This window comes from Cetorhinus maximus, chromosome 1, assembly GCF_964194155.1.
Source record: "Cetorhinus maximus chromosome 1, sCetMax3.hap1.1, whole genome shotgun sequence".
Classification (NCBI taxonomy): Eukaryota; Metazoa; Chordata; class Chondrichthyes; order Lamniformes; family Cetorhinidae; genus Cetorhinus; species Cetorhinus maximus.
In genome coordinates, this window is record NC_135879.1 from 247,108,338 (window position 1) to 247,133,895 (window position 25,558).

The 25,558-nt window shown below is 47.4% G+C and overlaps 1 protein-coding gene across 1 annotated transcript in view; it reads left to right on the forward strand.

Moving 5' to 3' along the window:
- LOC144680030 (disintegrin and metalloproteinase domain-containing protein 19-like) overlaps positions 1–25,558 on the forward strand; it is a 73,440-nt gene that overhangs the window by 36,691 nt on the left and 11,191 nt on the right. The window contains exons 3-4 of the mRNA XM_078541171.1: positions 2,622–2,814; positions 17,838–17,946. Coding sequence (XP_078397297.1) covers positions 2,622–2,814; positions 17,838–17,946 — 302 coding nt within the window. The remainder of the gene's footprint in view (positions 1–2,621; positions 2,815–17,837; positions 17,947–25,558) is intronic.

The following is a 25,558-nucleotide window of genomic DNA, read 5'->3' on the forward strand; positions in this document are numbered from 1 at the left end:
ATTAGAGGCTTTTATTGAAGAGCTGGCGGATATGCAGCAGTTGTGCTTCCTTTACAATTGCCTGCATTTTCCATTCTCAGATAACTCTCTGTTAAAGCTCAAATGGAGCAAGTGAACTGTGAAGCCAATGACTCCTGCAGTCTCTCGTTAAAGTACACTAAAAGCCAATGGCTCCAATGTCACCTTCTCACGGAATTCTTCCTCTTTTCTCTCAGCTCTGACTCTATTTTAATATTGTGAGGCTAAGCAGTTTGAGGGTGCTCCTCCTACACTGCCTCCAGACCCCTCCCTTGTGGATTCTTTTCCAGTTTCCATTTCAAACTGCGCAACAACTTTGGGTTTTCAAGCTGGTGGTGCTGCATTCTTAATTTGAGACCAGCTTGGGTCCTCCCTCTGTCAGTGTTCGTATCCCTCCAATCTTCCTGGAACCCCACGATGTGCAGGGAGAGCTTCCTCTGGTTATCCTCCAGCCTGGGTCCCATTGGAATTGTCGTGGACGTTCCAGCACTCTCCTGCCGAGCCAATTACTGTTGATGTCCCCATGCTCCATGTGGACCTCACCCCTCCCCATCTCAAGGCTGTGTGTACTGTCACATATAGAGGACAATCCCCCACACCCACCCGGAAGGCTTCAAATGCTTCCCTTTTATTATGTTTTCCTGATTTGTAGGCTGCAGACCTGCAGCCCTTAACCATGACCATCCCATCTGCAGCCCAGTACCGAGCCAGCTAAGCTCATGACCACCGATGGTAAGACCACGCCCTACACACCAAGCAGTGCCTTATCCCTTGAGCACGCAGGCCTTGCCCTTCCCTGGAGAGAGACTACAGAGTGTGTGTCATGCATAGCCCTGTAACATGGCCCACTAAGCCCCAGGACTGCCTTTAATCTCTCGCCCTGGCTGTGAGGTTCACAAAGTTCCAAGTCTGCTTTTAATCTCTCACCCTGGCGTCCTGGCCCCAGAGCAGGGACTATGACTGTCTTTCAATGAACTCTCCCATTCCTTCTTTACTGATGACAACACTGTCTCCCCACCCCCTCCATGAGTCTCTATGAAACCCATCCCTCATGTGCAAGCCTTTCCCCTCCCCAACCTCCATGATTCCCTGTGCAACCCATCCCTCTTGTGCCACGAACACAATGCCCCCCACCCACGCCCTGTATTCCAACCCCTCCCATTCATACAGTTCTATTCCCATCCACCCCCTTCTGTGTCTGCATCCTAATCTTCCATATCAGGCTCCAGCTTCCCCACCCTCAGTCTCCCCTCTGCCTGCCATCATTCTCCCTCTTCAACCCCACCATAGTCCATTGCCCCCCCATATCTCCGTCCCCCTTCCCTCCCCCACCCACCCAACCCCACCATAGTCCATTGCCCCCCCATATCTCCGTCCCCCTTCCCTCCCCCACCCACCCAACCCCACCATAGTCCATTGCCCCCCCATATCTCCGTCCCCCTTCCCTCCCCCACCCACCCAACCCCACCATAGTCCATTTCCCCCCCATGTCTCCATAATCCTTCCCCCTGCACCCCCGTCACAATGTTTCAGAGTGCAGCCCTGCCTCCCCCTACAGTGAAACCCTCCCAGAGTACAGAGGGAGGCAGCGAGCAGACCAAGCCTACACTCCCTGCCAGCATGGCATCACTGTTAGCGTGAGAACCTGGAGCAAAGCTGCTGCAGGTAGGCTTCGAATGTTGTACTCCCCTCGAAGTGAAGTCTGACTGCAGCACGCCAGACGTGCTTTAAACTGGTCTAGTTTCCCACCTGGTGTGGCGCAAGGCTGGGATTCCGGCGGGTAGTGTTTTTAACGAGCATTCCTGAGATGGTAATACATGCCAATGCCGACATGTATCAGCGAGAAACCACACCCACCATCAGCCCACCATGAAAGTGGTGAAGGGAAAATTCCCAATTGATTTCCCGCTGGATTTCTGGCCTCTCTCTGAATTTCCCGGTCCCGCCTGCCTCAAAACCCACCACAGGCAAGACCGGAAAGTTCTGCCCATTAGCTTTGTCCCTCTCTCCACAGACGACGGCAGACCTGCTGAGTTTTTCCAGCACATTCTGTTTTTATTTTACCCAGGCTTACAATCAGACAGACAGCAGAACAGTTCACATGAGCCCCTTCATTTACCTTAAATTTAAAGATGTGATCCCAAATATAATAATCTTATAAATCTCATAAATATAACCCTTATAGTCTGCATTTAGAGATACCGCCGATTTGAGCTACACACCGCCCTCCGACTGTAATGCTTTACTCACCTCGTGCTTACTTTTCTATTCTGGTTTTATTAATTAGCAGGATACCAATCAATAGGCAGAGGAAAGGCTGGCACCCCTGCACATAGGAGGAGACGAGAGGATTGGAGATGGTGGCATAGTGGTAATGTCACTGGGATAGGCCCAGGCTAATGCTCTGGAGACACTGGGTTACTGGACCTTGAACATTCTTCACCCCAGATCCAGATTACCAACCTACACCCAGACATATCACATATGACGCACCTGAATATTGGGGAATTTATAGATTTACTTTCAACTGACTCCTAGCCCTGCTAGAAAAGATGCCCTATGAAAATGTCAGTGCATTTCAATAGCTGCCTTTTGTTCTGCAGTTCGTCCCAGCGGGCACGGTTTGCCGAGAATCATTTGGACATTGTGACGTGGATGAGTTCTGTTCAGGCAGAAACTCATTTTGCCCTGAAAATGTGTACCTGAAAGATGGCAAGCCCTGCGGCCAAGGAAGCTTTTGCAACCAGGGGGTCTGTTCCAATGTGGATAGACAGTGTGAGGAGCTCTGGGGTCCAGGTGAGTACAGGCTACTGGTGTCTCCCATACTCTTACAGCACAGGTACAAACTGAGCATGAACTTTACCAGGTGTGTGGATATAACTGGATGGATGTCCTGAGCCTCAAAACACCCACAATTTCTTGGTTCTTAATGTTGATCTTAAGGGGTCACAGACTCCGCCACCAATTCTATCCTCAACACTTCAAAATTGCCCGAGGCTCAATCAATCTGTTCACAATTTCAATGTTATAGTTGAACCCAAGATGAGCTGCTGGCAAAATATCCTTACCATTCCTAAGCCCACCTATTTCCACACTGTACCATCACCTGTCTCCAATCTTGCCTCAACTGATTGAACCATACAATGGTTGCAATACTGAAGGAGATGATTGTATCCTTTGTGACCATGCCAGCTCTCTGTAAGAGCTACTCAGCTACATCAAATCACTTTCCTTTTTTCCTCAATCACTGCAATTTGTTTTTCTCTTTAGATAGAATCATAGAATCATCGAAATTTACATCATGGAAGGAGGCCATTCGGCCCATTCTCCGGCCAGCAAGGAGCCATTCAGTCTAATCCCACTTTCTGGCTCTTGGTCCGTGGCTTGCAGTTTATGGTGCTTCAAGTTTGTATTCAAGTTATTTTTAAATGCTATGAGGGTTTCTGCCCCTACCACCTATTTAGGCAGTGAGTTTCAGGTCCCCATCGCCCTCTGGTTGAGAATGATTTCCCCTAGAACCCCCTCTAAGCTTCATACTTCTTATCCTAAATCTATGTCCCCTGATTATGGACGCCTCAAATAGGGAATCGGACCACCCTATCCATATGAACATATGTATTAACATACGAATTAGGAGCCATTCGGCCCTTCAAGCCTGCTCTGTTATTTGATAAGATCATGGCTGATGTGATATTAAGACAGAAAGTGCTGGAAAAACTCAGCAAGTCCAGCAGTACCTGTGGAGAGAGAAACAGTCTTAAACATTTCAAATCCAGTATGTCGCTTCTTCAGAACTATTATGGCTGAACTAATTGTGGCCTCAGTACTTTCCTGCCTGTTCCCCATAACCTTTGACTCCCTTGTCAATCAAGAATCTATCTAACTCAGCCTGAAAAATAATCAATGACCCAGCCTCCATTGCTCTCTGCGAACATACAAATTAGGAGCAGGAGAAGGCCACTCATCCCTTCAAGCCTGCTCCACCATTCAATAAGATTATGGCTGATCTGACTGAAACCTCCCATTATCCCTGATAGTCTTTCACCCCCTAACTTATCAAGAGTCTATCTACCTCTGCCTCAAAAATATTCAAGGATTCTGCTTGCACTATTTTTTGAGGAAGAGAGTTCCAAAGACACTATTCTCTGAGAGAAAAAAATTCTCCTCATCTCTGTCTTAAATGGGTGAATCTTTATTTTTAAACAGTGACCCCTAGGTCTAGATTCTTCCACAAGAGGAAACATTCTCTCCACATCCACCCTGTCAAGTCCCCTCAGGATCTTAAAGGTATCAATCAAGTCACCTCTTATTCTTCTAAACTCCAGTGGATACAAGCCTAGCCTGTCCAAACTTTTCTCGTAAGACAACCTGCCTGTTTGCCTTTACATCCTTCCTTAAATAAGGAGACCAGTATTGTGCACAGTACTCCCTATGTAGTGTCACCAGTGCCCTGTGCAACTGAAGCATAACCTCCCTACTTTTGTATTCAATTCCCCTCACAATAAACATTCTATTAGCTTTCCTAATTACCTGCTGTACCTGCACACTAACCTTTTGTGATTCATGCACTCGGACACCCACAACCCTCTGCACCTCAGAGCTCTGCAATCTCTCATTATTTAGATAATAAGCTTCTCTTTTATTATTCTTTCCAAAATGGACAATTTCACATTTTCCCACATTATACTCCATTTGTCAGATCTTTGCCCACTCACTTAACCTATCTGTATCTTTTTGTAGCCTCCTTATGTCCTCTTCATAACTTACTTTCCTATATTTGTGTCATCAGCAAATTTGGTAACCATCCCTTCAATCCCTTCATCCAAGTCATTTATATAAAGTGTAAACAGTTGAGGTCCCAGCACTGATCTGTGTGACACACCACTCGTTACATCCTGCCAACCTGAAAAAGACCCATTTATGCTCACTCTCTGTTTCCTGTTAGCCAGCCAATCTTCTATCCATGCCAATATGTTACCCCCTACACCATGAGCTTTTATTTTACACAATAACCTTTGATGTGGCACTTTATCAAATGCCTTCTGGAAATCTAAGTACAGTACATCCACTGGTTCCCCATTATCCATAGCGCGTTACTTCCTCAAAGAACTCCAATAAGTTCTTAAACATGATTTCCCTTTCACAAAATCTTAAACATAATTTCCTTTTCATATATCCACATCATCACAAAGACTACCTATTTCTACCCATCGAGTCTCTCCACCATTCAGTGAGATCATGGCTGATCTGATAATCCTCAACTCCACTTTCCTGACTTTTCCCCATAACCCTTGATTCCCTTACTGCTTAAAAATATGTTTATTTCAGCCTAGAATATACTTAATGACCCAGCCTCAACAGCCCTCTGCAGTAAAGAATTCCACAGAGAGTCATACGGACTCGAAATGTTAACTGTATTCCTCTCTGCAGATGCTATCAGACCTGCTGAGTTTTTCCAGGTATTTTTTTTTTGTTTTGGATTTCCAGCATCCGCAGTTTTTTGCTTTTATCCACAGATTGACTACCCTCTGAGAGAAGAAATTCCTCCTCGTCTCTGTCTTAAATGGGTGACCCCTTACTCTGAGATTAAGCCCTCTGGTCCTAGACTCTCCCACAAGGGGAAACAACCTCTCAGCATCTACCCTGTCAAGCCCCCTAAGAATCCTATATGTTTCAATAAGGTCACCTCTCATTCTTCTAAATTCCAATGAGTACAGGCCCAACCTACTCAACCTCTCCTCATGAGAAAATCCCTCCATACCCGGGATCAACCTAGTGAACCTTCTCTGGACTGCCTCCAATGCCAGTATATCTTTCCTTAGATAAGGGTCCAAAACTGTTCACAGTATTCTAAGTGTGGTCTAACTAGTGCCTTGTATAGTTTTAGCAAGACTTCCCTATTTTTATGCTCCACTCCCTTTGAAATAAAGGCCAACATTCCATTTGCCTTCCCTATTACCTGCTGAACTTGTATGTTAGCTTTTTGGGATTCATGCACGAGGACCCCCAAATCCCTCTGTGCTGCAGCTTTCTGCAGTCTTTCTCCATTTAAATAATATTCAGCTCCTCTATTCTTCCTGCCAAAGTGCAGAACCTCACATTTTCCCACATTATATTCCATCTGCCAAGTTTTTGTCCATTCACTTAACTTAACTATATCAAAGTACTCATTGAGAACCCTACCCACATCTTTAGCATCAACACACAAGTTACCATGTACATTTCTGCTAGGCCCTATCCTTTCCTTAGTTATTCTCTTGCTCTTAAATTATTGGTGAAACATCTTGGGTTTTCTTTGATTTTACCTGACAGTGTTTTTTCATATTCTCTCTTTGTTTTCCTAATTACCTTTTTCACTTCACCCCTCTACTTTCTATACTTCTCTAGGCTTTCTACAGTATTACGTTTTTTTGTGACTGTCATAAGCTTTCTTTTTCTGCTTTATTGTACCCTATATGCTTCTGGATAACCAGGGGGCTGTAGATTTGGCAGTACCACCCTTTTTCACTGTGGGGACCATGTCTACACTGTGCCCGTAGAATATTGCTTTTGAATGCCTCCCATGGTCTGTCACTGATTTCCCTTCAAGTAGCTGAAACCAGTCTACATTCACCAAGTCACCTCTCAGCTTCATAAAATATGTCTTCCCCCAATTTAGAACTTATACTCCTGTTCTATCTTTATCCTTTCCCATAATGATGCTAAATCTAACTGTACTATGGTCACTATCTCCAAAATGGTCCCCCACTGCTACTTCATCCACTTGCCCAGCTTCATTTCCTAAGACTAAACCTAGAATTGCACCCCCTCTCATTGGGCTTGTTACGTGCTGGCTAAAAAAGTTCTCCAGAATGCAGTTCAAGAATTTGGTGCCCTCTGCACCCTTCACACTGTTTGTATTCCAGTTGATATTAGGTTAGTTGAAGTCCCCAACTATTACTGTCGTGTTGTTTTCACACTCAGAAGTTTGCCTCCATATTTGCTCTTCTATCTCCCTCTCACTATTTGGGAGTCTTTCGGTAGGATTTTGAGTTTGGCGGGTGGCCGTGATTTGTGGGCTTGGGATCAGCCAGGCAACTGACTGCGATCAGCCCCCGACCTCGATCCCACGTTGGCTGGCCAATTAACAGCCAGCCAGCATGCAACGTGCTCTGAAAGGCTCAGTGCTGCCGGGCTGGGAGCAGGAGGAGGGCGAGCGCTGATGTCAGCGCAGGACCAGGGGGCTGCCTCAGGGAGCTGAGAAATTAAACGCAAAAAAAAATAAAGATTTTCAAAACCGGGAAAAAGTGCCGACACATCTGAATCAGTCACCTGCTGAAAATTCTGTCCAAACATTTTTCTTTTCTTTTTAATTAACTCAGCAACCTCATCACGCCCTTGGATGGGGTTTCCTCAAAAAGGCAAAGGTCGCCTGGCTGATTCGCTCACTCACCCAGCAACTGTAACGTTGGGTGGACAGCGAAAAATCACCATCGATTACTACTTTAATGGCCTTACCAGGCTTCTCAATTGTCAGTGGGCGCCTAGCAGACCCTCATGTGTGCCTGCCCACCAAAATATCGCATGAGTGCTCGATGATGCCGGGATGCTCACCAGACACCAACGCGCGCTATTTTACGCCAGAGCGTGTCAAGTGAGCGCCCGCTGCTGAGCATAAAATCCTGTGTCCTATAGCAGACTCCTAGCAGTGTGGCTGCACCCTTTTCATTTCTAAGCTCAACACATACGGCCTCATTTGATGCTTCATTTAGTATAACATCCCTCCTCACAGCTGTAAATGATTCTTTAACCAATAATACCAAACCCCCACCTATTTTACCCCCTCTATAACCTGCCTGAAAACTCTATGTCCAGGGATGTTGAGCTGCCATTTTTGCCCCTCTGTAAGCCAGGTTTCGGTTATAGTGATGACAACATGCTGCCATGTGTCTATCTGTGCCCTCCGCTCATTGGCTTTGTTTGCTACACTCCTTGCATTTAAATAGCTTTTAACATTGCTAAATTCCTCTGCTGTAAACCTTTTAAATCTTAGCTTCTTCTGTCTGTCAGAGTCACACGCTAGTTTTTTTTAATCACCTGCTTCCTGCTCTGAATCTGTCCTAAGCGCTCTAGTGTAAAATACCGCGCGATGATGTCTGGTGAGCATCCCGGCGTCGTCGAGCACTCATGCGATGTTTTGGTGGGCAGGCACACATGAGGGTCTGCTGGGCGCCCACTGACAATTGAGAAGCCTGGTAAAGCCATTAAGGTACTAATTGACGGTGATTTTTCACTGTCCATCCAACGTCACAGTTGGTGGGCAGGCGAGCGAATGTTCCGTGCCCATTGGTGCCAGGCCTTATGGTGGACGTGAGTGCACAATATGGCAGGAAGGCCAAAAATTGGTTTCCGTTGTGAAACCAGTTTCCGATCGTCCACTCTGTCCATCAATGGTGGACTGCCTTCCCTGCCGCTGCACATCAGGAACTTCGTTTTCATGCATCTACACATCATTATAAGCCTTGCTGGCCGGAATCATCCCCCCACCTCAAATTTACAGCTCACATCAGCAGGAAAACACACTGGTGAAGAACACACCGCCACAAGTGTGACTTGCAGAAGTCAGGATTTACCGTCCGAGCCTTGCTCACATCCTGGACATCCGAGGAGCAGAAGATGCTGGAACCTGAAGGAATGTGCATCAGGTGCTGGGGATTCTCATGGACATGGCTCATGAAGCAGCTCACAGAAGGTGGAAGGTCACTGTTGAGGGTCTGCTTCGGGACATCAGTGTCTTGGCCATGGTCTGCTATGGATGTTCATCAAGGGGGTGGAGATGAAGGCGTAGGTTTGACTGGGAGAGAAGGGTGTACCGGTGGGGGGGGGAAGAGGGGGTGAGGTTGGGAGGGGAGGGAGTCTATGGGGAGGAGGGTGTAGTCAGGGGGAGGGGGGAAATATGGCAACTGGTGAAGTAGCTGTAAGGGGGGAGGAAGGTACAAGGAAAGGAGGGAGGAAGCAGTCCAGAGGGGGAAAGGAGTCCAGGCTGGGGTAAGGAGTAAAGGTGGAGGAAGGAGTAAGGGGGGGATGTCCAGATGCATGTGCAAGGGAGGGTTCTGTGAAGTCGATGACTGCCTCTGGGGACTGAAATGAGGGTTGGCATGATAGGAGGGAATGGTGAGAATGAGAGACGGAGAATGAGCTGGTAGGGTGGGAATGGGAGGGTTCAACAGTAGCGGAGGAAGGGACGGTGGGGGTGCTTGGTGGGGTCTCGGAGGCAGCCAGGAACCCTGGGGGTGGGAAGGAGGAGGTCGGGGAGGTCGGGGAGGTCAATGTAGTTGGGGGTAGAATTCTCGGAAAGATAGAGAACGTGAACCTTCACCTGGACATTCTAGAAAGAAAAGGGTTCTGGCTGGTCGGTGATGGGAGGTGGAAGGTGATGCCATGGGGATCAACAGTGATGGGGGAAAGGAAACCGGTGACTGGGGGAGGAGAAAGGATAGGGAAGCTAAAGACAAGCTTCACCAGCACCACGCTTCTAAAATCAAAACTGAAACGAGAGTCATGTTGGACGGGCACAGATGCTGCATGGGAGTGTGGTCAGTGGGTGGCCGGAGATGCAGGTCAGGCTCAGATGGACAACTGAAAGAGAACCCCAGCAGGCAGCATCGAAAATGCTCGGGACAGTGAGATGAGTGTGATGTTGGAACGATCCATGTGCGCGGGAGACCCCAAAAGGCCCTGCCACATACACACTTCTCCCTCCAGAATCACTTGTGGTCTGGCTGCGAGCAGCTGAACTGTTAGTGGAGGGGATGCAGGGGGAGGACTCGCGGAGCCTGTCAATGAAGCTGAAAGACACCATTACACATTATTCAGTGAAAGTGAATACATTTTCAGATTATAAAGTGACAAAACGTGTTCCCCCAGGCAACCACTTGTGATCAGGAATTCTCATGTTTTCTAGGCCGACCACTTTCTAGGTGCTGCCCTGACATCTACAGTGGGGGTGGAGACAACCTTTACAACGGTTGACCCTGTTGCCCCTGATGACTTCGACGTGCATCCTCTGGAGAGCCAAGGCCTTGAGGGCCCTGGCTTGCTTTGTCTGTCCTCCTGTGGGCCAGCTGCTCCCTCTGTGGTGACAGAAGACGAGGCCGAGGGGGTCATAGGTAAAGGGGATTTGGAGGGAGAGGGCAGCCTCTGAGATTCCTGTGTGGATGACCAGGGGTGTCCAGCTGCCGGTCCTCCTCCCCTCACGTGCCTGAAGGCCCCGGCCTGACTCCTTGAGGGGAATGAGCACCTGGAGGGACTTTGAGGTTCCTAGTTTCTCGCTTGCATTCCCACTGCAGGAATTCACCCACACCTAGCACGATGGAGTGCAGGTGTGGCAAGCATCTCCGCATTCTGTTGGACCAGGGTCTCCATGGGTCCACCATCCTCCGCGTGGAGACCACCATACACATACATGTGGGCACCACTTCATCAGAGAGCAGGCAGACACATTCCTGCAACTCAGGTACCACTCTGTTGAGAGCTTCCAACAGCTCTGCGTGATGTTCCCCGCCTTCTGCTGACTCTCCACAATGAGTTGAAAGTTCGAATCCAGAGGCTCATCTTCTGACTCGGACCTCACAGATGCCACTTCCCCGCCAGTCCACGAGTGCCAGGGTGCTTGGCTGAACCTGCCTCCACCTACTGTGGACACGTGTCCATGTGGTGACCACCAGATTGTGAACCTGACCCTGCTGTAGATGAAGGTCCCATCGAGGTGTGTGTCTCTGCGCTGGTGGACGGTGTAGGTAAGCGCTGTGATGTGTCTTCCAGGCTGCTTATTTCAAGCTCTTCAATGGAGGAGGTGTCCTCTTGGCTGGAGGTGAGGACGTGGATGGAGCTGAGGGACTGGCTGGCTGAGGGTGTCGGTCGCTTGGCAGAGCTCCCTGTGAACCAATGCAGAGATAATGAGTACATGGCAGCAGAGTCAAAAACAGGAGAGAGAGCACTCACAGTTACATTGAGAGAGGGATGATATGGTGCAGGATCCTCACCATTGCTGCAGGCACAGGTCACGTCCTCACCAGTCAGCGCGATGGCATCAAAGTGAGTGAGGGGCCTAATGTGGGCCACTCCACCCCCGGGTCTGGGACCTCTCCCTGCTGGCGTGAGCCAGCTTCTCCTGCCTGAAAACAGATGGAGAGAGTGTGAGCAGGATGCATGGCGCTGTGTGGAACGTTTGTGAGGTGAGCGGAGCCATGGACACACTGCTGTGGGTCTGGAGTCACATGTTGGCCAGACCAGGTAAAGACGACAGATTTCCTGCAGGGATGTTCATCCTATTCGGGTATAGACCACCTGGCTTGTACAGATCCCACCTTCCCCAGCATCGGTCCCAATGCCCCAGAAATCTGAAGCGTTCCCTCCTGCACCATCACTCTAACCACGCAGTCATCTGCTGTATTCTCCTAGTTCCATACTCACGAACACGTGGCCTTGGAAGAAATCCGGATATTACTACCTTTGAGGTCCTGCTTGCTAATCTCTTTCCTAACTCCCTGAACTCAGCCTGCAGGACCTCGTCCGCTTTTCTACCTACATCTTTGGTATCAATGTAAACCACAACCTCTGGCTATGCACCCTCATCGTCCAGAATGCTCTGAAGCCACTCGGTGATATCCTTGACCCTTGCACCAGGGAGGCAACATATCATCCTGGAACCACATCTGCGACCAGCGTGTCTGTTCCCCAAACTATAGAACCCCCTACCACTATTGCTCTCCCCTCTCCCTGCACAGCTGAGCCACCCATAGCGCTCAGGCCATGACTCTCACTGCTCTCTCCAGCGGAACACTCTTCCCCATTGGTACTCAGATCTGAGTACCTGTTAGGAAGTGGGATGTCCTCAGGGGTCTGACTGCACTACCTACCTTGTCTTTCCTGTCTGTCTGATGGTCACCCAGTCCCTCTCTGCCCGCTCTTTCTTAAGCTGCAGGGTGACCAGCCTCTGAAACATGCTAACGATGTGGCTCTCATCCTAACCAATGCACCTCAGTGAAAGCAGCTGCTCCTCAAGTCCCAATATACGGTGCTCGGGTTTTTCCATTTGGTGGCATTTTCTGCACATGTAGTTGTACAGGACTCGGATAGCATCCTGGAGTCCCCACATGGCATGGTATGTGTACTCGATGGGTATGAGCAGCCCTGCCATGCCTCAAATTATTTCTTTACTACACCAAAATTGGAATTTAAGTAAACACAATAAAAAGTTAGTTAATTCTTATTCTACCCTCACGCCAATTATTTTTTTAAATTCCTGACTCCTGCTGGAACTCTCAATCTGTCCTTGTGATGGTTAATTTTTAAATCCCCGACTCTTGCTTGAAATTTCACTCAAGCCGGTTTCTTTTCAAAGCCCTGTTTCTTGCTGGAACTCCTTCCAGAAGGTAGCGCTCATGGGTTTCGAAAGTGTTAAGGAGTCTTGGTGAGTTCCTGCAGATCTATCTACAAAATGCACTGCAGGAATTCACCAAGGTTCCTTCGACAGCACCTTCCAAACCCACAACCATTACCATCTAGAAGGACTAAGGGCAGCAGATAGATGAGAACACCACCACCTGGAATTTCCCCTCTAAGTCACTCACCATCCTGACTTGGAAATATATCACTATTCCTTCACTGTCGCTGGGTCAAAATCCTGGAACTCCCTTCCTAACAGCACTGTGGGTGTTACCTACAACACATGGACTGCAGCCGTTCAAGAAGGCAGCTCACCACCACCTTCTCAAGGGCAACTAGGGATGGGCAATAAATGCTGGCACAGCCAGCGACACCCACATCCTGTGAATGATTAATAAAAAAAAGTTCTCACTCTTCTCCATCTCAGATTCGCTTTGTGATCCCTCTCAGTATCTCATCCTGATCCTTCTCAGACTCTTGCCCTTCTCTCACTGGCTCTCTCTCGCTCTCTCCCTCTCTGCTCCCTCTCTGACTCTTTCTCTGCTCCCTCTCTGGCTCTCTCTCTGCTCCCTCTCAGTGCTACTCTTATGCTCTGTGCTCTTTCCATCTCACTATCCAAAGCCCGAAACAGTCCTTCCAATTGAATAAGTGATTTAATTGTATCTCTTTCAATTTGGTACATTCTATTCTCGGCCCACTCGGTCTCCTCTGTATTGGAAAGGCCAAATGCAGACTGGGAGGCAGCTCTGTGGAACCCCTCCATTCAGTGGCAGCATTGCCTCTGAGCGTCCACTCTGACGGTTCTGCCCTTAGTGTGTTGCAGTGTTCCAATGAAGATCAACTCATGCTGCAAGACCTGAACCTCACCTTGCAACTCGGCACTCTACTGACTTCTGGACTCACCATGGAGTTTAACAATCACAGATCGCAAATTCTTCTCCCTTTTTCTTTCATTTCATTTTGCTTATTACTTTACTCTGCATCCGGACAGCTGATATCCAGCCATTCAGATTTCAGCTGGACACATCTTTTCTCTTTACTACACCCATTAGCGCCCTCGTTGGCATTTGTACCATGAAACATTTTGCCATTAAATCTCCCCTGCTCGCCACCCTCTCACAGATCTTCCGTTTAATTCTTTTTACCCTTTATAACTTGCTCAATGCCAATTACGTTTCGATCTTTTCTATCGGGTTCTGAAGAAGTAGTTTTGGACTCAAAAAGTTAATTCGGTCTCTCTCTTCACAGATGCTGCCTGACCTGCTGAGTAGTTCCAGCATTTATGGGGAAAAGGTGGGGCAGTGGCGCGAGGTGAATCCCTTTTGTGGAGCTGGCGCGGTCATGATGAGTAAAATGGCCTCCTTCTGTCCTGCCACCATTTTATGATTCTAATTTTCAGTTTTTATTAGCTTGGTTACCAGGACTGTCCTTTCTTGAATAACATACAAACGTATGAGGTAGAAGCAGGAGCAGGTCACTCGACCCCTGAAATAAAATCATGATTAAGGAGGTCACATTTGCTACTATCCAATCCTCAGGTGCCTTCTCTGTATCTACAGAAGATTATCTCCACTCCGACTTGTTTTAGAAATCTGGGATGCAAATCATCCAGACCAGAGGACTTACCTAGTCTAAGATTAAACAGCTTTGCTCGTACCTCCTCCCTCTCGATTTTCACCTCGTCCACTGCCTCTACAACCTCCACTTCTACCTATATTTTGTCAGGCTCCTCTTCCTCAGTAAACACTGATACAAAGTACTCATTAAGTATTCTCGCCTTACCGTGCACTTCCAAGCATATGCCACCCTCTTTGACTTTAAATACGATCCTCTCCCCCTCTTTCTACCACCTTATTATTTGCAGGCGGTAGGAAACCTTTGGGTTCCCTTTTATATTGACCGTCATTCTATTCTCATACTCTCACTTTGCCAGTTGTATTTTCCTCTTCCCCTCCCTTCTCAACTTATTGTATTTGACCTGGTTCTTGCTTGAAGAATTCATCTGACATGTAGAATGATGAGATGGTTGCCTTACCCTGGCAATGAGATCATTCATCTTCTATCTGCACAGGTTGGCCAACCTCTTCTGTGCAGCCTTGGCACTGATCACCACTGCCACCGCCTCCCAAGCCTGCTTGGTCATACCGCTGCCTGTCCTGCGGCCAGAGCGAGGGTAGAGGATATCACGGTGGGCCTCCATGGCATCCAAAAGGCATGCATTGACGCATCACTAAACCTGGGGGCTGCAGTCTTTATGTCTTTCGTGGACGTCTTCCCTGCAGTGGCCCTGGGCTGGAAGCGCTGATGCAGCGGTAACGTGACAGCATGGCAGGCGAATAGGAGTCCACCCGCCATCGAACAGCATGATCCTTGGGAATGCATAACTAATGCAACGGGTTTGGGATGATACTGTGCGAAAATCCGCCAATGCGGCCGATGGGTAAAACATCATTTCACCCCCCTGCTACCGTGCTTGGTGCAAATCTGGAATGATTCCACATGTGGCCTCACCTTTAGCGAAACAATTCTGCCGTCCTTACCTAGTCTGGCCTACACGTGACTCCAGACCCACAGCAATGTGGTTGACTCTTAGATACCCTCTGAAATGGTCTAGCAAGCCACTCAGTTGTGTCAAAACGCTAAGGGTCTCAAAGGAATGAAACTGGACAGACCACCCGGCATCAACCTAGGCACTGGAAACCACAACAGCAATCTCAGCCCTGTCGACCCTGCAAAGTCCTCCTTACCAACATCTGGGGGCTGGTGCCAAAATTGGGAGAGCTGTCTCACAGACTAGTCAAGCAACAGCCTGACATATTCACCCTCATGGAGTCATACCTTACAGATAATGTCCCAGACACCACCATCACCATCCCTGGGTATGTCCTGTCCCATCGGGCAGGACAGACCCAGCAGAGGTGGCGGCACAGTGGTATACAGTCGGGAGGGAGTTGCCCTGGGAGTCCTCAGCATCGACTCCAGACCCCATGAAGTCTGATAGGATCTGATCAAACATGGGCAAGGAAACCTCCTGCTGATTACCATGTACCGCCCTCCCTCAGCTGATGAATCAGGGCTCCTCCATGTTGAACATCACTTGGAGGAAGCACTGAGGGTGGCAAAGGTGCAGAATGTACTCTGGGTGGGGGACTTCAATGTCCATCACCAAAAGTGGCTCGGTAGCATCACTACTGACCGAGCTGGCCGAGTCCTAAAGGACATAGCTGCTAGACTGGGTCTGCAGTGGATGTTGAGGGAACAAATAAGAGGGAAAAACATACTTGATCCAACCTGCCTGTCGCAGATGCATCTGTCCATGGCAAACATGAGGTGCTGTGGGCCAGCAGCAGCAGCAGAATTGTACTCGAACACAATCTGTAACTTCATGGCCCAGCATTTCCCCCACTCTACCATTACCATCAAGCTAGGGGATCAACCCTGGTTCAATGAAGAGTGCAGGAGGGCATGCCAGGAGCAGCATCAGACATACCTAAAAATAAGGTGTCAACCTGGTGAAGCTATAACACAGGACTACTTGCGTGCCAAACAGCATAAGCAGCAAGTGATAGAGCTAAATGATTCCACAACCAATGGATTAGATCTAAGCTCTGCAGTCCTGCCACATCCAGTCGTGAATGATGGTGGACAATCAAACAATTCACTGGAGGAGGAGGTTCCACAAATATCCGCACCCTCAATGATGGTGGAGCCCAGCACATCAGTGCAAAAGATAAGGTTGAAGTATTTGCTACAATCTTCAGCCAGAAATGCCGAGTGGATGATCCATCTCGGCCTCCTCTGGAGGTCCCCAGCATCATAGATGCCAGTCTTCAGCCAATTTGATTCACTCCACATGATATCAAGAAATGGCAGAAGGAACTGGATACTGCAATGGCTATGGGCCCTGACAATATTCCAGCAATAGTACTGAAGACTTGTGCTCCAGAACATGCCGCGCCCCCCTAGCCAAGCTGTTCCAGTCCATCTACAACAGTGGGATCTACCCAGCAATGTGGAATATTGCCCAGGTATGTCCTGCACGCAAAAAGGACAAAATTAACCTGGCCAATTATCACTCCATCAGTTTATTCCCAATCATCAGTAAAGTAATAGAAGGGGTCATCAACAGTGCTATCAAGCAACACTTGCTTAGCAATAACCTGCTCACTGACGCTCAGTTTGGGTTCCGCCAGGGACACTCAGCTCCTGACCTCATTGCAGCCTTGGTTCAAACACGGACAAAAGAGCTGAACTCCTGAGTTGAGTGACTGCCCTTGACATCAAGGTAGCATTTGACCGAGTGTGGCATCAAGGAGCCCTAGCAAAACTGGAGTCAATGGGAATCAGGGGGAAAACTCTCCACTGGTTGGAGTCATACCTAGCACAAAGGAAGATGGCTGTGGTTGTTGGAGGTCAGTCATCTCAGCTCCAGGACATCACTGCAGGAGTTCCTCAGGGTAGAGTCCTCAGCCCAACCATCTTCAGCTGCTTCATCAATGACCTTCCTTCCATCATAAGGTCAGAAGTGGGGATGTTCGCTGATGATTGCATAATGTTTAGCACTATTCGCGACTCCTCAGATACTGAAGCAGTCCATGTCCAAATGCAGCAAGACCTGGACAATACCCAGACTTGGGCTGACAAGTGGCAAGTAACATTCGCGCCACACAAGTGCCAGGCAATGACCATCTCCAACATAAGTGAATCTAACCATCACCCCTTGACATTCAATGACATTACCATCACTGAATCCCCCACTATCAATATCCTGGGGGTTACCATTGACCAGAAACTGAACTGGATTAGCCATATAAATACTGTGGCTACAAGAGCAGGTTAGAGGCTAGGAATCCTGTGATGAGTAACTCACCTCCTGACTCCCCAAAGCCTGTCCACCATCTACAAGGCACAAGTCAGGAGTGTGATGGAATACTCCTCACTTGCCTGGATGAGTGCAGCTTCCACAACACTCAAGAAGCTTGACACCATCCAGGACAAAGCAGCCCACTTGATTGACACCACATCCACAACCATTCACTCCCTCCACCACCAATGCGCAGTAGCAGCAGTGTGTACCATCTACAAGGTGCACTGCAGGAATTCACCAAAGGTGATTGGCCTGGTTGGATTTGTCCTGTTTTTTATGTACAATTGTCCACAATGTGCAATTTTCCACAAAGTCGGGTAGATGCCAGTGTTGTAGCTATACTGGAACAGCTTGGCTAGGAGAACAGCGCCCATATCCCATGAAGGAATAAAAAACACCCTCCTTTTACAATAAAGCCATCAGTGCTGCCAATTCACCTCCCCTTTCTCTTTGCCTATCTTTTCTGTACATTTTGCATCCTTGAATATTAATATCTATAACTCTCCTAATTTCTCTTTGATAGGTGTGGGATCCGCTGCTGAGAATTGCTATAAAGCGACGAATGTAGAAGGAACTAAATATGGACACTGTGGAAGGAATGCGAATCGCGAATTGACAAAGTGCGAACCAGAGTGAGTTTGCCAAAAAATCTAGCTTGTCTCGAAATTCCAGCATAAATGCTGAAATGTTACACAAAGAGTAATTTAAATATTATGGTTATTTTATATTGTTCTAAATTATGATTTTCTCATGTAATGAAGTATCATAAGGAGAAATGATCCAGCCACAACATGAAAGCAATTTGAACAAACTGTGTGAGATATTCCCCCATGGCTCATTCCAGGAACAACCTGGAAGGTTTGAATTTGCAAAGCTCATCCCACAAGTTATATGAATGATTAGGAAGCCTTGTATTTGCGTGTTTATTTGCATATTTATGTTTCTGTGTGTATGGCCGAGATTTTCGGCTGGGCCATTGGGGGCCGGGGCCTGCTTGCCGAGATGTAAAGTGAGGCGTGGCGATGTTGGCCGTGTGTCCCTATGTCACCGCGCGTCATTTAGATTGTCAGTCCGGCGGCGGGCGTGCAACTTAGTCGGCTGCGTGTCGGCCGAAATGTCAAAGGCTTATTAAGGCCTGTGAAAAACTAATTAAAATAATTAACTGAGCTGCCCGCCCAACCTTAAGGCCCAGGCGGCCTTCGCATTTTTCATGGAACCTCTTCCGCGGGCGGGATGAAGTTTCATGAAGTGTTTATAAATTAAAGACATTTTTTTAATTAATGTTCCTTGACATGTCCCGGCTCATGTGGCAATGTCACATGAGGGGACATGTCTTAAAATGTTTCCTTTTCTTTATTTAGCCTTTTTATAACTTAAACTTAACCTCCCCGAGGCACCTCTGTGCGCGAAAGAGCGCAGCCCCCCTGACTCAGGGAATTGCACCCCCCCCCCCACCACCCCGCCCACACAGGGAGCGCTCAGCCCTCCCAGATGCACCTCACGCTGGGGAGGGGGGGGGGGTGGGGGGGGCTTAATTGGCCCGCCCATGTAAAATGGGGGCGCGGACCCGATCGGGGTGGGCCTGCCCCCGCACAACGGGGGTTTGGTTTGGTGGGGGTGGGGGGAGCTCTCCCCTATGTGCCTGCGATTGCATATCTCTGTGGGTTTGTGTGTCCGCCTGCCTGCCATTGTGGTATGTTTGCATATTTATCCCCAATCCCTGAGGAGGGGTGGGTGAGGTTCAGTCTCCAATTCCATAATGGGGGAAGTAAGGTCCAATCACAGGGGGGCGCAAGTTGATCAATCTGGAATGGATAGGGTTAGATAGCTGACAGAGTGGCAGGTAAGTTAATTCATTCACGGGATGTGGGCTTCGCTGGCTGGGCCAGCATTTATTGCCCATCCCTAGTTGCCCTTGAGAAGGTGGTGGTGAGCTGCCTTCTTGAACCACTGCAGTCCATGTGGTGTAGGTACACCCACAGTGCTGTTAGGGAGGGAGTTCCAGGATTTTGACCCAGCGACAGTGAAGGAACGGTGATATATTTCCAAGTCAGGATGGTGAGTGGTTGGAGGGGAACTTCCAGGCGGTGGTGTTCCCATCTATCTGCTGCCCTTGTCCTTCTAGATGGTAACGGTCATGGGTTTGGAAGGTGCTGTCAAAGGAGCCTTGGTGAGTTTCTCGATTGTTGTTGGTTGAGAGGAACACTCTGTCCTCCTTTTTGTAAACAAGCACTATTGAAAAGGCACTTAGCCTTTGCCTGAAGTTGATGTTATCCCCCTGCTGCAGCTGTGCATCTCAGGAAACCCAACCCGTCAGGGAACCTCGCACACCTTAGATATCAGGCAATAAAATCAGAAAATGCTCAAAATACTCAGCTTGTCTGGTGCAGGATCTGGTTTGGACATGTAAAGCAAGGCCTTTTCCACATCATAAGAACAGCAAGATTGAGGATGACCAGTCAGCTTCCTGGGGAGCTCCGCACTATTCATCCTCTTAGTGCTTTCACCTGTTGCTCTTTCTGCCTGTAAATCCTCTCTTGTGCTTTGTATCTGAATGCACATAGCATTCAGAATAAAACTAATGAGTTAACAGTGCAATAAGAGATTAATAGGTATGATTTGATGGCGATTACTGAGACGTGGTTACAGGGTGAACAGGTTTGGGAGTTTGAATATCCAAGGGTACTCAGTGTTTCGGAACGATAGGCAGGAAGGAAAAGGAGGTGATGTAGCTTTGTTAATAAAGGAAGAGTTCAGTGCTATAGTGAGGAATGATATAGGCACTGGAGAGCAAGACGTAGAGTCAGTCTGGGTAGAAATAGGAAATAGCCAGGGAATGAAGTCCCTGGTGGGAGTAATCTATAGGTCCCCAAACAGGAGTTTAGCAGTAGGGCACAGTATAAACCAGGAAATACTGGGAGCATGTAAGAAAGGCACGGCAATAATCATGGGTGAATTTAACATACATAGAGACTGGACAAGTCAAATTGGCAAGGGTAGCCTCGAGGGAGAGTTCATAGAATGTATTAGAGATTGTTTCTTGGAGTAATATGTTGTGGAACCAACCAGGGAGCAGGCTATTCTGGATTTGGTTTTGTGTAATGAGATGGGATTAATTAATGATCTCAAAGTAAAGGGTCCTCTAGGGAAGAGTGATCATAGCATGCTAGAATTTCAAGTTCAGCTTGAGAGCGAGAAACTTGAGTCCCACACTAGTGTTCTGGAGTTAAACAAAGGTAACTACATAGGTATGAGGGCAGATTTGGCCCCAGTGGACTGGGCAGGAAGACTACAAGGTAGGACAGTTGATGAACAGTGGCAGATATTTAAGGGGATATTCAATTCCGCCCAAGTAAAATATATTCCAAAGAGGAAGAAAGATGGTGTGAGGGGGAAAAAGCAGCCATGGCTAAGCAAGGAAGTTAAAGATAACATAAAGGCAAAAACTAAGGCATACCAAATTGCAAAGGTCAGTGGCAGGCTGGAAGATTGGGAAACTTTTAAAGATCAACAAAGGGTTACCAAATAAAATAATAAAAAGAGCAAAGGTAAATTATGCAAGAAAACTAACGCAAAATGTAAAAACTGATAGCAAAAACTTCTACAAGTATATAAAAGGAAAGAGTGTAGCTAAAGTGAATGTTGGTCTCTTGGGGGATGAGACTGGGGAGTTAACAGTGGGGAACGCAGAAATGGCAGAGACGCTTAATCAATATTTTGCCTCAGTTTTCACGGTGGAGGATACTAGTACCACCCCAATAGTAACAGGTAGAGCAGAGGGTATAGAGAAGGAGGAACTTAGAACAATCACCATCACTAGAGAAAAAGTACTGAGCAAACTATTGGGGTTAAAGGGTGACAAGTCCCCAGGACCTGATGGCTTACATCCCAGGGTCTTAAAGGAAGTGGCAGCGGAGATAGTGGATGCATTGGTAATAATATTCCAAAATTCCCTGGATTCTGGAAAGGTTCCAGTGGGTTGGAAAAATGCTAATATATATCACCCTTATTCAAAAAGTGGGGAGGCAGAAGGTAGGAAACTATAGACCAGTTAGTCTAACGTCTGTCATTGGGAAATTGTTGGATCTATTATTAAGGAAGTAGTAATGGGGCATTTTAAAATTCAAAATGCAATCCATTAGAGTCAGCATGGTTTTATGAAGAGTAAATCATGTTTGACTAATTTGCTAGAGTTCCTTGAAGATGTGACTAGCAAAGTGGATAATGGGGATCCTGTAGATGTGGTATATCTGGACTTCCAGAAGGCCTTTGATAAGGTGCTGCACAAAAGATTAATATGCAAGATAAGATCACACGGAGGTAGGGATAATATATTATCTTGGATAGAGGATTGGTTAACCAACAGAAAGCAGAGAGTCGGGATAAATGGGTCTTTTTCTGGATGGCAAGCTGTAACTTGTGGGGTGCCACAGGGTTCGGTCCTTGGGCCACAACTATTTACAATCTATATTAATGACTTGGATTCAGGGATAGAAGGTACTATAGCTAAATTTGCAGATGACACTAAAATAGGTGGGAAAGTAAGTTGCAATGAAGAAATAAGAAATTTACAAATGGATATGGACAGGTTAGGTGAATGGGCCAAAATTTGGCAGATGGAGTTTAACATGGATAAGTGTGAAGTTATCCATTTTGGTCGGAAGAATAAAAAGATGACTTATTATTTAAATGGAGAGAAACTTCAGAATGCTTCAGTGCAGAGGGATCTGGGTGTCCTCATGCATGAATCGCTAAAAGCTAGTATGCAGGTACAACAGGTAATAAGGAAGGCAAATGGAATTTTGGCATTTATTGCTAAAGGAATAGAATAAAAATAGGGAAGTGTTGTTGCAATTGTACAAGGCATTGGTGAGACCCCACCTGGTGTACTGTGCACAGTTTTAGTCTCCTTACTTGAGGAAGGATGTAGTTGCACTGGAGGCGGTTCAGAGGAGGTTCACTAGATTGATTCCAGAGATCCGGGGCTTGTTTTGTGAGGAGAGATTGAGCAGTTTAGGCCTATACTTGCTAAAGTTTAGAAGGATGAGAGGAGATCTAATTGAGGTATATAAGATGCTAAAGGGGATAGATAAAGTAGACGTGGAGCGGATGTTTCCCCTTGTGGGGCATTCTAGAACGAGAGGCCATAGTTTTAGGCTAAGGGGTGGTAAATTTAAATCAAGAGATGAGGAGGAATTACTTTTCTCAAAGGGTCGTGAATCTGTGGAATTCACTACCTCAGAGAACAGTGGATGCCGAGACGCTGAATAAATTTAAGGGGGAGATAGACAGATTTTTAATTACTAACGGGTTGAAAGGTTATGGGGAGAGGGCGGGAAATTGAAGTTGAGGCCGAAATGAGATCAGCCATGATCGTAATGATTGGCGGGGCAGGTTCAAGGGGCTGAATTGCCTAGTCCTGCTCCTAGTTCTTATGTTCCTTATGTTGTATTCTTATAGGGAGGCTATGGTATATTGGTAATGTCACTGCACTTGTAACCCAGAGGCCCAGGCAAATGTTCTGGGGAAAGGCCTTTAAATCCCATCCCTGCAGCTGGTGGAATTTAAACTCAATCAGTAAAATCTGGAATTAGAACCGTGACTCCAGGTGATCAAGAAACTGTTCTTGATTGTTGTAAAAGCCCATCTCAATCACTATTGTCCTTTACAGAAGGAAATCTGTCATCCTTACCTGGTCTGGCCTACATGTGACTCCAGACCCACAGCAATGTGGTTGACTCTTACAGGCCCTCTGAAGTGGCCTCGCAAGCCATTCAGTTGGATCAAAACTGCTATAACACCTAAAAGGAATGAAACCGTACAGACCACGTGGCAATAACATAGGCACCGGAAACAACAATGGCGAACTCAGCCTCTAGACCCTTGAAGTCCTCCTTACTAACATCTGGGGGCTAGTGCCAACATTGGGAGAGCTGTCTCACAGACCAGTCAAGCAACAGCCTGACATAGTCATCCTCACGGAATCATACCCTACGGACAATGTCCCAGACACCACCATCACCATCCCTGGGTATGTCCTGTCCCAGAGGTGCGGCACAGTGGTGTACAGTTGGGAGGGAGTTGCCCTTGGAATTCTCTCTTGTTGGAGATGGTCATTGCCTGACACTTGTGTGGCACAAATCTTACTTGCCACTTGTCACCCCAAACCCGGATATTGCCCAGGTCTTGCTGCATTTGGACATGAACTGCTTCAGTATCTGAGGAGTTGTGAATGGTGTTGAACATTGTGCAATCATCAGCGAACATCCCCACTTCTGAGCTTATAATGGAAGGAAGGTCATTGATGAAGCAGCTGAAGATGGTTGGGCTGAGGACACTACCCTGACGAACTCCTGCAGTGATATCCTGGAGCTGAGATGACTGACCTCCAACAACCACAACCATCTTCCTTTGTGCTAGGTATCACTCCAACCAGCGGAGAGTTTTCCCCCTGATTCCCATTGACTCCAGTTTAGCTAGGGCATGACAACTAGTTGTGAATGGTGGTGGACAATTAAACAACTCACTGGAGGAGGAGGCTCCACAAGTATCCTCATCCTCAATGATGGGGGAGCCCAGCACATCAGTGCAAAAGATAAGAATGGTTCCAGGGATGAGAAACATTACTTGTGTAGGCAGGTTACAGAAGTTGGGACTGTTCTCCTTGGAGAAGGGAATGTTGAAATGAGATTTGATAGAGGGATAGAATAGATAGGGAGAAACAGTCCACATTGGTGGAAGGATTGAGAACCCGAGGGCACAGATTGAATGTGATTGGAAAAAGAAGTAATGGTGACAAGTGGAAAAGTTTTTTTTGTTTATGCAGCAAATGGTTAGGACCTGGAATGAACTTCCACATGATGTGAAGATTATTATTTTTGAGATCTTCCTTGCTGATTTCTTTCCTAACTCCCTGAATTCTGACTGCAGAAGCATGACTCTATTTATGTTTTTGTTGTTAGTACCAATAATGTCCATGATCACTAGCTGTTAACCCTTTCTCCTCAGGATGCTCTGCAGCCATTCAGTGACATCTTGAACCTGGCCCCAGGGAGGTGACGTACCATCCTGGATTCACACCTGCAGCACAAGAAGCTCCTACCTTTCCCCTAACTATTGAAACTTCTCTCACGATTTATTTCCAAACCCCGCTCTTCCGAACAGCTGAACCAGTCTGGATGCCATAGAATTGGCTCTTGTTGTACATCTCAGAGGGATAGTTGCTTTCACTGGTATTCAGATATGTCCTGATTGAGAGGAAGTTGCTCTCAGCAGACTCCTGCATTTTGTCTCTAGTCCTTCCTGACTGCCTGCCCATACCCTCTCTGCTTGCATTCCTTTAACCTGAGATGTGACCATATCTGTAAACGTGCTATCCATCAAGCTCTCAGCGTCATGGATGCACCACAATGACTCCAGCTTCTGATAATTATCGAAAACCCAGAGCTCGAGCTGCGCATCTGATGATACTTCCTGCAGATACCATCGTTCCGGACACGAGATGTGACCTGGAGTTCCCACATGGAACAGAAACTGCACTACAAAGATCCAAACTGCAGGAACTTGCTTTTATTTCTTTGATTAACTCACTTAACAGATACAAACAAATACCTTTATTATTAATATATTAATGGCCATTCAGGGATTTAATGGATTGCTCGTTTCTTTCACTTGTCCAAATACACTGCATCTCCCGATCCCATTCCTGCTCTCAAACCCCATCCCAGTCCATTCTTCCCGATTCCGCACTTGTCTCTTCCTGCGCCCGACCCTGTTCCTGCTCTCAACTCCAACCAAGCCCATTCCTGTTTCCAATTCATTAACTGCTCTGTCCTAGTGTGCCCATGCTCCCTATCAATTCTAGTCTGTTACTGCTTCTCACTCCATTCCTGTTCCTGACTCTGTCCCTGGGCCATTCCTGTTCTTGACTCTGTCCCGGGTCATTCCTGTTCCTGACTCTGTCCCGGGCCATTCCTGTTCCTGACTCTGTCCCGGGTCATTCCTGTTCCTGACTCCGTCCTGGGCCATTCCTGTTCCTGACTCCGTCCCGGATCATTCCTGTTCCTGACTCCACCCTGGGCCGTTCCTGTTCCTGACTCTGTCCATGGTCATTCCTGTTCCTGACTCTGTCCCGGGCCATTCCTGTTCCTGACTCTGTCCCGGGCCATTTCTGTTCCTGACTCTGTCCCGGGCCATTCCTGTTCCTGACTCTGTCCCTGGGCCATTCCTGTTCCTGACTCTGTC